The following is a 12716-nucleotide window of genomic DNA, read 5'->3' on the forward strand; positions in this document are numbered from 1 at the left end:
GAGTCCGCCTGCCGATGCAGGGGACATGGGTTCGTGCCCCGGTCCGGGAAGATCCCACATGCCGCGGAGCAGCTGGGCCCGTAGGACATGGCCGCTGAGCCTGCGCGTCCAGAGCCTGTGCTCCGCAATGGGAGAGGCCACAACAGTGAGAGGCCCGCGTACCGCAAAAAAAAAAAAAAAAAAAAAAAAAAAAAAGCAAAGTGGCTTGTGTCCCTCCCACAGCTCAACAGCCTTCCATAGATCCCCAGTGCCCTCAGCATAAACCCAAAATTTGCTCCTGGGCCCTCAAGGCCCTGCTCGACCTGGCATGCCCCTCTGTGGCTTCCCCCAACCCCTGTCCTGGCCAGCTCCTTCTCCCTCAGCGTGGACAGCAGAGGAGGGGCCAGGACTGGAGAACGGGGAGCCAGCAGGGCAGTAATGGGGGTCTGACAGGCACAGCATCAAAAGCCAGGCCTAGAAACAGGGCACTAAACTCTGCTTCCTGCAGAGCCTGGGTGAGTAAGCCCTCCCCCAACCTTCTCCCGAAGCTCTGAGGTTAAAGGGGGAAGTGTTCTCCAGGTCTCCAAGGGCACAGGTCAGGCCCAGACTTGAAACCACACCTGCGACTCCCAAACCCAAACTCCACCCAACCACTTCAGCCTGTGCGGGCTCTCGAAACACAACGGCTACTGGGCTACGGCTCCAATGAGCTGACCTCTCCACTGAGGGTAAACCAAGGCATGAAAAGAGCCCTGGGCCTACCGCATGCCGGTCCTGGGAGGGGGCAGGACAGACTCGGCTCTGGGGGGCCTCTGCAATGGCCCTCACACCAAGGAGGAAGCTGCCTGTTGCCAAGAAAGGAAATACCAGCACCTCACAGTTGGTGATCAAGGTGCTCACTTCCTGAAGGGGTGGAGGTGGGGGGCAGTGGGGGAGAGAATGGCCAGCTAGGCCAGAGAACAAGTCAGCAGGCCTGGCTCTGAGTGGGAGGGGAAAAGCAGTGCTTTGGAGAAACTGAGGCACAGAGAGGGGCAGAGGCTTCCTCAGGACACACAGCGCAGTAATTCTCTTCCTGGCCCCAGGCTGCCTGAATCAGGCAGGAAAAACCAACAAGTGGCAATGGGCAGAACAGCTTGCGTGCACCCTTCCACAGCTTCAGAAGGCCCTGCCTTGGCTTCCCTGGCCCACTCTCTGGAGGAGGTGGATCGCCCAGCCCAAGCACTGAGGTCATCCGGGCCAGCTGGGCACCACCTGGAAGGGCCGTGTGGACCAGCCAGCCAGGCCGCCCTGAGCACGATGTGTCCACCCACCCACAACTGGCACTCCCGACCCTGCCGCCAAACAGAACACAGCCTGGAGGGACAGCCCCAGGCTGAGGTCACAGGCCGGGCTACACTGAAGACCTGCTGCGTGCAGGCATGGAGCACACACTCTTGTTGGGTTCCCATTTAACAGACAGAGAAACCAAGGCTCCTGATGTGCCAAGTCTCAGAGCTCTTAACTCACTGTGGGCTGCCCCATCCTCACTGAGCCTCAGTATTCTCACCTATAAAATGGGGGCAATAACTGCGCCCACTACAGAGGCTCAGCTCACAGCAGCCCTCAATACTGAGCACCACAGGTGCTCAATACACATTCCCAATTATCTCTGCAGGCCACTGGGCAGAGAGTCGGGGATGCCCCAGGACAGGAGGGCCCCTGGGACCAGCCGCTCCACCACTCCCCGAACGCAAGCATCTGAGGCTGGATGAGCACCGCTGCCTTCACCCGGGCTGGGGTGGCTCTGATCGGGGCCTGCCTGGGAACCACTGCCGCAGCCGCTGACTCAAGCAGCCATTGTTTTGTTAGCTGGACACGGCCCCCCAGACACTCAGCTCCCTCTTCTCGAAGCTGTTTCTCATTCTGGCCCAGCCTGGCCCCGTTTCCAGCCCTCCCCCCGGGTCCCAGGGGAGCACAGTGTGGGATGGGCAGCCAGGACTCTTCCCTGGCTGGGGCGGCGCGGGTAGGGGGGTCATCCCCTCCCGCCAGCTCCAGCGGGGGAGGGGCGGCGGGCAGAACGCGGCAGCTCCGGCCCCTCCTCACCCTGGAAGAGTTTCGGTCCCAGCTTCTTCCCCTGAAGGGACGCAGGCCGGGAGAAGCTGAGAGTGCAGCTGGCTCTCCTGGGGACACAAGGCCTTCCTCCTCTTGGGGCTGAGGGGCCCTGGATACTGAATCCACACCCTCCTCCCGATCCCCTGGGGGTGCTGGCCTCGGTCCCAGAGTCATCAGACAACGGCTTCTGACCGCAGCCGAGGGGCTCCCAGCAAACATCTCTGGGCCGGGTCCCATGTGCTGGAGACATGGAGGTGACATGGGGCCCTCTCTCTAGCTGTCAATGTCCCGGTTCAGAGACCATCCCCACGTGGGGAAGGGACAGCTTTATAATAGTAACAACACAGTGGAATCAGTAACACAAAAATAATAAGCAGCAATGGTTTACTTTGTGCAGAGACCTCTGCCTGTATAACCTCACTGAACCCTCGCCAGATGCTCATTAGTTGCTGCTACTTTATGGCAAAGGAAACTAAACCACAGAGAGGTAAAGTGACTTGCCCAGGGTCACACAGCCAGAACAGGCAGAGGTGAGCCTCAAACCTAGGCCGGCTGTGGCTCCAGTACCCTTGTCCTAACCCACAGTCTCTCTGCCCCCTGCTCTGTCGGGTGCAGCCAACAGCTGCTGGGAGTTTGGCCACGTGGAGCTGGAAAGGCCCTGGGTTGCAAGCTGGGGATACTGGGGCCCATCAAGGAGCTAGCCACTTCCAGAGGGTTCAATCACCTCCAACACAGACGGTGGACGAGCTCTGAGAGGGGGAGGGGGGGCGGAGGTGACCGGCGATCGCTGTTTAGCTCCTTTCCTGGGCCTGGCCTCCACTTCAAGCCCTCTGCCCACGGCCCCCCCCCCCCATTATTTACTGATCAGAGCAGAAAGCGCTCCGTGATTAACGCCCCACTGGGGCCTCGCTGGGCCTCGTAATGGAGCTGTGAGCTTCCTCCCTCCTCCAGCGCGTGATTTATCGTGTTTCAGGGTAAAGGATGGTGGACTGGGTGGGGCGAGGCTCACTGGCCCTGCTTATCTCGGTGGCATCGGCATCGAGGATCAGCGGGGCAGTGGGAGAGTGGGCGGTGCAGCGGGGCCCTTCCAGGCAGCCTGCTGGGTTCGGCCCTGGCTCAACACAGGCTTTGGAAAGAAGGAAAACAGGCGAGCTCTGGGGGGAGCCGGGATCCAAATCCACGTGGCTGGCGCCAGGAGACTTTCCGGTCCTGTCCCCACTCGGGGACCAGCTGGTTTCCATGGCAATCCCCACACCGCTGGCAGAGCTGGAGGGCCCCTTGGGAGTCACCTGGTCCAGCCCCAGAGGGGGCTCCAGGAGAGAGCGTCCTGCTCCCGCCAGCACCTGGCAGGACGAATGTGGGCCAGCAGCCACGGGGTCTCCTCTAGAACCAGATCAACTGTGTCTCACTCTTCCCCCAGGCCTTACTGGTTCCCTGCATCCCACAGCACAGTGTCCAAACCCTCGGCCTGCACCCCAAACCTCACATGCTCTCAGCTTCATCTCTGCCTGGTACCCAAACCATGTTCTACCACATCTCTGGGCCTCCGCCTCTGCCTGGAAGGCCTCCCCAAGCCCCATCTGTCAAAGTCCTGCTCCAACAGCCCCCTCCTCCAGGAAGCCTTCCCTGAGTCCCTCAGACTCAGCTCTGCTTCGGCATATCTTCTCTCCTGAACTCCTCCCCGACTGTCTGGGGGCTCCTGGGGGATAGGGGCAGGGTCCGATTCATGCCTTTTAACAGGCTGCCATGTAACAGAGCTGAGCCCCTCCCTGCCACACTCCAGGGAACCCTCCACCAGGAGCACAGACAGGCAGGAGATGGTGCCCAGGAGGTCTGGGCTCTGGTGGGCGAAGGTGGAGACAGCTGCAGTTGTGGGAAACAGGAGCCCTGCACCCGGGGAACCTGGCCCCAGCCTGGGACCACGCTGGGCACGGGGCTCGGCAGCTCTGCTGGCCTCACTGGGAAGTTCTCATTACTTCCCACTGCAGCCCCAGCAGGGGAAGAACATCCCTGGGTCTCAATTTCTTCAACTTTAAAAGGGACCCATTCACTCCATCACTGCGACCTTGAGGGCCTCTTTGGCTCACACCCCTCAGGTCAGCGTTTTCACAGGAACCAGGGAGTAAAGGTGATGAGCACAGGCTCTGACCGCAGACACTCTTCCACCTTTTACCCGCCACGTGACCTCAGGCAAGTCACTTATCCTCTGTGGGCCTCTGTTTCCCCTTCCTGTAGACTTAGCATAACACTCACCCCATTCCCTTGCTGGCAGGATTAAAAGATACGCATTATACATCAAGTGCTTTTGCAAAGTGCCTGAGACAGAGTAAGTTCCCAGGACACAACAATAAAAGTAATAATAATGATACCAATGGGAGCAGTTCTGGTGACCCAGTGAGGGCTTTCTTGCCACCCCAGAGCCCAACTCAGACTGGGAAACTGAGGCCCAGAAAGGGGAAGGGATCCCTCAGGCCCTCATGCTTCTTTTCCATACACAGTGTGTCTGTTCTCCACCCTCCAGCAACCAGAACCCGGAAGCCGGCCTGTTTCCTTAATCTCCATGAAAACCGGCAGCCGTGGCAATCGGCAAATGAGACTCCTGTAGAGGGTGTTTCTGCAGGGGCTGAGCCAACTCACACAGGCCTCCGCTGAGCTCCAGGGATCCCTGTTCTTGTCTCTGCTGAGCCCACTTTACAGATGGGGAAGTGGAGGCCCAGAGAAGGTAAGTGACTTGCTGGAGGCCACAGGGAGGAGGTGCAGAGCCAGGATTTGAAGCCAGGGACTTGGTGCCAGGGTCCAGCACTGACCCGTCCACCACTCTGGGCGTGTGGGTGTGGCAGGCTTGACTGTGGGCATGGCCAGGGCCGTGACAGATCCTCCACCCTCCTAGCAAACGCTGGACAGTGAGGGGCTGCCCTGGAGGGGAGGCAGCGGCCTGCCCAGCCCCAGTACACAGCACGGTCCAGGGCTGGGGTCAGGGTTGAAAGGGATTTGTCAAGTCATTCAAACGGACCACATCTCTCATTCACGCACCCAAAGGGCCAGGGGGTCACAATCACATTTTCAGAGATGAATGTCACTAAGTGCCTCCCTGCCTCCCTCAGGAGGCCCCCTCAGCCCCAGCCCCCACTTGTGGCGGGGCCTCTGCAGATACCCTAGCCAGCCTCAGCTGGCTCAGGAACTGAGTCACTGCAGCGGCAGCTCCCGGCTTCTACCCCGGCTTCCATCTGGGGCCTGCTGGGAGGTGCTGCCCCAGAGGGGGTTTTGTACAAAGGGCTCCACCCAAATCTCCCTGGGATGGGGGGGTAACTGCAAAACCCCCAGCTGAGAGCCCACAGCTAACACCAGCGGTCACCCACGGCAGACTCCAGAGCCAGACAGCCAGCCTGCAGGTCCCTATGCCACTAGCCAGCTGCGTGGGACCCTGGGCCTCAGTTCCCCCATCTGTAAAACTGGGGATAACAGCGCTTCCTGCCTCACGGGGTGGGGGTGGGGTGCTGTGAGAGCAAACACACTGGTGCCTGTGAAGGGCCCCGCGCAGCATCCCTGCTCAGAACTGGGAGGGTGGCCGTGGTCATTTTTCAGCCCCAGAGAGCTGAGAGGGCACCCAGCATCTGCACACCCTCAGGCCTACCAGATGCACAGCGTCTCACCATTAACAGAAGCGGCGCCCGGCGGCTCTCTCCTCTGCCTGTGCCTCCCGCAGCTGAGCTCGGGCTGGGAGGCACCTGACACACCTGTGCCTCACCCCTCTGTCTCGCCCACCCCCGCTCACCTTCAGGGCCTGCTTTGGTCCCATCTCCTCCCTCATCTAAGCGCTCCCTGCCCCAACAGCTGTTCCACACGCTGAGCACACTTCTCTCAGATGTATTTCTCTTCTCCTGGTACTCATACCTCCATCTGCCATTTCCTGGGCACTTCGTGTGAGATTTCAATTCAGAAGGAGACACTGTCCCATTTTACAGTGAGAAAGCATGAGGCCCAGAGAAGGTAAGTGACTCACCCTGGGTCACACAGCTTACGGGCAGGAGAACAGGACTCACCATCAGCTCTACCCTCACGTACCTGGCAGTTGAGACTGATGACACTCCCAGGTCAGGGAGGTATGTTAACCGTCTCCTGGCCCAAGATGTGTCTGTCTCTCTAGGCTAGAAGGTCATCCCAGCCAACCCTGCCAGAGTCCCCTCTCCTAAGTGCCCCCAAGTGTCTCTTTTACCCTCGGCCAGCAGGGAGCTCACTCCCAGCCCCCAGGCCAACTCCAAATGGAAAGCCCATCTTGGAAGCTTATCTCCCTCCACCTCCACCCAGCATTTCAGCCCCTAAATTGGTTCAGAAAATGCCTTCTTGACGACGGGCACCCACCCACTGCATGCCAGTTTAAAATCGCCTGAGGGTTTTTTTTTCCACCTTTACTATAAAAAGACACCTTGAAAATGCAACATTGACATTTCCCTGTCCGTTTTCTTTTTTCTTTTAAAATACAAATATTATGGCCATTCATAGGCCAAAGGGAAAGATTCAGGGAAGGGAGTTGGACTCAGTCTGCCCTCGCCTTGCTGGGTGGCCCTGTGCCTCAGTTTCCCCACCGAGAGCACAGGCAACTTCCCAACTCACTTTCACCACATACGTGAATTGAGAAAAGGGATCCAAGCTACATACCAGAGGCTAATTTTCTCACTTTCTCTCTCAGAATAGTCCAAAGGCCCCAAATATGCCCAAAGCAATCAGGGACAAAGTTGGGGCCCAAGGCTGGGAGGACAAGGTTCCCTGCCTCTTCACTGCCTTAAAGGTGGTGAGCAGGCGGCAAAGCCTCCCAGGCGGGGAGAGGGAATGTCCAAGACCACCCCAACCGAGGCTCTGGAGCTTCAGGCCCGAGGGCCCAAGGGCAACAGCGCGAGGCTGGGTATCCAGAGGCCCGGCTGAGCCACCCTGCTTGGGGGGCAGACACCCCTGGAGAAAAGATGGAAGGGCAGGGTCCTGTCCCCCGTTGTCCAGCCCCACTGAGACCACCTGGTGCTGGAGCAGTCAGGCCAGACGGGGCTGGGAGGAAGAGGGACTCCAGGCCCCTGGTACTCACCCCCGCCCCCCCCACCAAACCCACCGTCTCCCCCAGAGGCACCCCTGTCGCATCCCCGACTTCCATCCCAATGCCGGGCTGGACTGGGCAAATCCCTTCTCCATCCTGTCCGTCCCCACCTCTGGGGCTACATCCAGGCATCTGAATCCGTCCGGAACACCCCCCCCGCTTCTTCTCTCTGTGCCCTCAGACCAGGCCTGTCACATCCTCCTAGAACAACACCTGGCCAGCCACCCCTACCTCTGTGCCCAGTGCCCACCACACTGTAGGTGCTCAAGAAATATTTGTAAATGAAGAAGTGAACCACTTGCCTGGAAGATGGCGCCAGCCTCCTTCCTACTCTCCCTGCTTCTCTCTCCTCACCAACCACCTAACGACTTTCTAAACTAGCTCCCTTAAAAACCATCACAGCAACTGCAAACACGTGTGCCGAGCACGCTGCTAACTGCTTCACCTGTAGCATCTCATTTAATCCCCACAGAGGTTCTGCGAGGTTGGTGTTTTTATTATCGTTCCTGCTCTACAGAGGAAGAAACTGACGTGCTCGTTCAGATCAGATGCTCTGGCTAAAACCCTTCATGGTTCCCCATGTCCCCAGGACACAGTCACGCCTATCCGCACCCGCATGGCAGGCCTGCCCGCCTTTCCCAGCCCTGCTCATAATTCCTGTTTCTCCTCCCCAGCCACAATGACCACCTCTCACTGCTCCAGTCCGTCTTGCTGTTTCCTACCTCCAGGCCTCTGACAGGCGAACAGCCTCTGCCTGGACCCCTCCTCTTCTCCCGCCAGCTTGGTGTGACTAACTCCTGCTCACCCACCCACCTGCACTTTGACACCACTCTCCCCAGAGGCCTCGATGCCCCTCTCCGGGCTCTGTCTGCCAGGATGGGATCACAGCACCCATCCCTCTGGGCTGGAAGGACCGGCCACATGGTCCACGAGAGCAGACAGTAAGGGAATCACCATAGGTCCCCAGCACACAGCAACACAGTAGGGACTTAGGAAATGTTTACTGAGGCTGCCATTGGGCGCTAGAGGTGGGGTCTTCACTGTTGCAGAACAAGCCAAAATAGGTCACTGGTTGCTGTCCAGGACCAAGCCCAGACCTGTGCTAATAATGTCCCCCCGGGGTAATAACAACAAGAACAGCAGACATCTACTAGGTGCTTGCTACATGCCGGGTACAAAGTGCTTTACGTTAATTAATTCATTTGGTCCTCAGCAATCCTTAGAGATTTACTGTCCCCACTTTACAGATGAGGAAACGGAGGCTCGGAAAGGTTAAGTCACTTGTCAAGGTCACACAGCTGGGAAGTGACAGAGTAGAATTTAACCCCGGGTGCAAGGTCCAAGTTCTTAAGACTGTAACTGGGGAGCTGCCAACAGCCAGGAGCAAGAATAAGCATCACTCTCCCACCCCTGACCTGAGGCTTCAGGCCCAGACCCTGTGGCCTGTGCCCACAGCTGGGCATGCGGAAGGGGAGAGGGGTGTGGAGGACACAGGGAGAATGGCCAAGGAGGGCCAGGAATCCACCCCACCTTGCGGTGGGGAGAAGGCCCTCGAGCACTCTGCCCCTGGGGCTGTGTCCCTGGAGAGGCCCTGCCCCCGAAGAAAAGGGAAGCCCCAGCTCCCTTCTGCAGTGAGTCACTGCACCAGGCCAGGCTGGGGACGGGACCGTGGGAACGAGGACGGTTCCTGCCAGAGGGGGAGGGGGAGGGGGAGACTGTGGCGGCCTGAAGAATCCCACGGATTGCCTCTCACTGAGGGCCTAGATGGACACACAGGCCTGGAAAGGCTCGAAGAAGGCCCTTCCGACAGGGTCTTCCCTCCGTAGAGCAGCGACTGACTCCCCATTCACCTCCTCAGGCTCTGAGACCCCCGGACACAAAGCTTGTGCCCTCAAACACAGCCCACTGGGGCATGTGGCTCTGGGGAGGGGAAGAGCGCATGTCCCAACTGCAGCGCTGGGTGACCACCCTGACTAAGCTGGCCCCTGCTGGTAGCAGACCGGCTCCCGGGCCAGTCTGCCCTGCTCACCCACCGTGACCTTTACTTTTAGGGCAGCCAGCCAGCCGGGTGGTAGGCAGTGTGAGGGCCCAGCTGCAGGAGAAGGAATCTGCGTTTTCTCAAAGCTCCAGTGTTGGGCACACCCACAGGGGAATAATTAATCTCACAGCTTCTTGCCAGGGCCTGAGGATCACAGAGAAGGGATGGGGCAGAGCCACAGGGAGCCTGGCCCCAAGGAGAGCTCCGTAATCACCAGGAGAAGGCTAAGTTCTGCATTTTGAGAAGTTGAGGCTTCCTAAGGGAGTGGCCAAGTCTCCCCTGACTCAGCTCGGGATGGAGAGTGCAGAAAAGGCACAGGGGTCCACCTCCCAGGGCACTCTAAAGAAGTGACCCCTTGCTGATGCGCTTCCTTGAGTGGAACCACACACAGATCCCTCCTGCACCCCCGTGTCACGTCCACCCAGGATCAACACACACATCGATCCCCCCCAACCTGGCCCCCTCGCTCCTGCCCTGCCCAGCCCCAGACACCTGGGCCCCATTCCCCCACCCCAGCTGCTGTGGCCCTATACCTGGCCCTCCGCGTTCCCTCCAGATCCCCACAGCCCACTCAAGCGCTACATGCAGTCCTGCTCACGTCCCTCCACTCTCCTGGAGCCGGCACCTCCCCACCCCAGTGGCCGGGGCTCCTCCAGCACACACACTCTGAGTTCCACATCTGTAAGGCGGCAAAGGCTCTGCGGCACTACGAGCACAGATGCTGAGACAGGATAGCCTGGATTCAAATCCTGCCTCTGCTAGTTCTGTGGGACCTTGAGCAAGTTAGTGAATGTCTCTGTGCCTCAGTTTCTTCATCGGTAAAATGGGGACGAGAACAGAGCCTAGCTGAGAGGACTGCTGTTAAAACCTAGAGTTATGCCATGTGATGCGCTTAGTAGGCATTCCACAAGTGTGACTGCCTTCCTCGTAGCCCCCAGGCCTGGTGCATGCTACATGCTCAGTAAACGTGTGTTGGATGAATGAATAAAAAGCTGGCCTCAGGAACACACCCAGTTGCCAACCAGTGGCCTCCCCAGAGTGCCTACTGGTTCCCAAACACCTGTGTCCCCTGCCGCACACATCCCACTGTGCACCCAGGCCTGCCCTGTGGAACCAGTGTGTCCCTGCCACACGCACCTGCCTGCCCGCACGCCTGTGTGACCCAGCTCAGCGACACACAAGTCTGGGGCATACACCTTGCTTCCCCTCACCCCCCATGTGCAGGGCCCTGATGCACGCCTGCGTGCCTCCCTGCACACCTGCCACACTCATGCACACACCTGCCAACTCCCAAAGGCAGCCCTCACGGGCTCATGCAGTCGGCCCAGAACATACCTTTGGTCAGATGCTGCACTCACTTGCTGTGCACACAGCCCACTGCTGCGACCCTCACTTGCACAGCCGGGATGTATATGCACCTTCGTCTCTCTTCAGCGCACACCTGGGTACCCATCCACAACCCGACCGCCCCGCACACCTACATATGTGCACCTGTAGCCCAGCACTCATTTGAGTGCCCAACGCGCACACCTAGGCCATATTCACAGCAGTGCCCCCCACCTCTGCTGACACCTGTATCCTCGCGACTACACCTGGGTCCCCGCAAATGCACCTGTGGCTCAGAGTATACACTTGAGTCTCCATACACGCACATCTAGGTAACGACACACTCACACGTGTGACCCGCTCAGCGCACAACCTGCCCAGTTACCCGCACGCTCTCTCTCCAGCCCCCTGGGCTGGTCCCCAGCGCCCCCGCTGCCTGGGCATACCTGGATGTTGCGTTTGCGCTCGCAGGCCGGCCCGGTGCCCTGCACCACGCTGTCGAGCACGGCCACCACGTCGGGTGCGGGCTCCACGAAGCAGGCAGTGCGCGCGGCGCGGATCGCGGCTTGCACGTCGGCGAAGCGGAAGGCACAGAGCGCGGCCGGAGCCGTGCGGGCCGCCGGGGCCCCCTGCGGCCGCTCGAAGACCGCAAAGAGCAGCTCGCGCGCGGGGAAGACGGATACCAGGCGGCTGTAGAGGTCGCCGCGGCCCGCGCCGCCCGCGCACTGCAAGCCCAGCTGGATGTAGGACTCAGTGAGCTTCTTGGCGTCGCCGCCGGCGCCGCGGGGCAGGCAGATGCGCGCCAGCAGGCTCCGCGCCTGGCTCTCCTTGTCGCCCGCGCGTGCCTCGCTGTTGAGCGCCAGGTACGCATAGGTCTGGGCGCCCGGCTGCGGGTCGGGAGGGTGCAGGAAGGCGCGAACGAAGCCCAGCTTGTGCTGCTCCTTGGCGCCCTGCTTGATCTTGAGAATGTTATCGTCGGAGGGGTTGAGGTCGAAGGTGAAGAGCTTGGCCAGGTCGCCGCGCGCATCCAGGGAGCGGATGGCGATCTCGGGCGTGTTCTCGAAGCGGTGGTCCTCCAAGCTGCGGTTGCGTGGGAAGAAGGCGCTGCCGTAGCCCGTGTACGTGGCGCCCACGAGAAGGCGGCTGCCCCCGGTGCCGGCGGCCGGCGGCAGGACCAGTCCCACGGTGGACGCGTTCGGGTGGTTGGCCGCCACGTTCAGCATGCTAGGGAACACCGTGACGGGCTCGGCGGGCGGCGCGGCGGGCGGGAAGTGCACGGCCACCGCCGAGATGTTGCCCCGCCGCCGCAGCTGGCAGAAGCCCTGGTAGATGGAACCGCACACGACCACCAGGCCCTGGCCGGGGTCCAGTTGCAGGATCTTGTTGTAGTTGTCGGTGAGGCGCCGCGGGTGCTCGCACGAGGCCTGCGGCAGCTGCGGGGCGTGACACAGCGGGCTGTCGGCCACCGGGCCCACGGCCGCCTCGGCCTCCAGGCTCAGGTTAGCGCCCGACAGCTGGTAAAGGCGGTTGACGGCCGCCAGGTACACCGTCCCCGCCGCGCCGTCCAGGGCAAAGTTGTTGGTGGGCGTGGGCGAGGGGAACCGGCGCTGGATCTCCAGGGCGCCTATCCGCGCCGCCCCCAGGAGCAGCAGCAGCAGCAGCAGCAGTGGCGGGCACAGCGGGGCCCAGAATGGCGGGCGCGGCGGCAGGGGGCTGGCCGCGGCGGCCCGGGCGCTATGGGGTGCGCCGCCCGCGCCGCGACGAGCCATCCGGGCGTGCGCGGGCTGCGCGGCACGGCGAGTGCATGGGGCGCGGCGCGGCCGGGAGCCGGGAGCCCGGAGGCGCAGGAGGCGGGGGGCGGGCCCGGGCCGCGAGGCGCTTCCTGCCCGCGCCAGCCGCCCCCGGCCCCGGCGCCCCGGCCGGGCTCAGCCGCTCCGCTCAACCCAGGGGCGGGGCGGAGGCGGCTCCTCTGCGGACACGCCCTCACGTCCCGCCCCCCGCCGCGCCCGGCCCGGCCGCGCCCCGCCTCCGGGGCCCCCGCTCGCCCCGGGCCCACCTCCCCACGCGCCCCGGGCCCCCGCCCCCGCTGCCCGCCGGCCCCGCCCTCCGGGCGCCGGGCCCTTGCTGAGCTGTTGTTGGGTCTGGCCGCGCCCTCCAGGACCCTCCCGTGCGGCACCCGCGGCCCGCGGCTCCTTT

General features: G+C 61.4%; 1 protein-coding gene across 1 annotated transcript in view; it reads right to left on the reverse strand.

Moving 5' to 3' along the window:
* Positions 1-12413, reverse strand: part of PLXND1 (plexin D1) — a 51981-nt gene extending 39568 nt beyond the window's left edge. The window contains exon 1 of the mRNA XM_060023095.1: positions 10967-12413. Coding sequence (XP_059879078.1) covers positions 10967-12289 — 1323 coding nt within the window. The 5' untranslated portion in view covers positions 12290-12413. The remainder of the gene's footprint in view (positions 1-10966) is intronic.
* Positions 12414-12716: the final 303 nt, after the last annotated feature.

The sequence above is a fragment of the Delphinus delphis genome, chromosome 10 (genome assembly GCF_949987515.2).
Source record: "Delphinus delphis chromosome 10, mDelDel1.2, whole genome shotgun sequence".
In the NCBI taxonomy this organism is placed as follows: domain Eukaryota; kingdom Metazoa; phylum Chordata; class Mammalia; order Artiodactyla; family Delphinidae; genus Delphinus; species Delphinus delphis.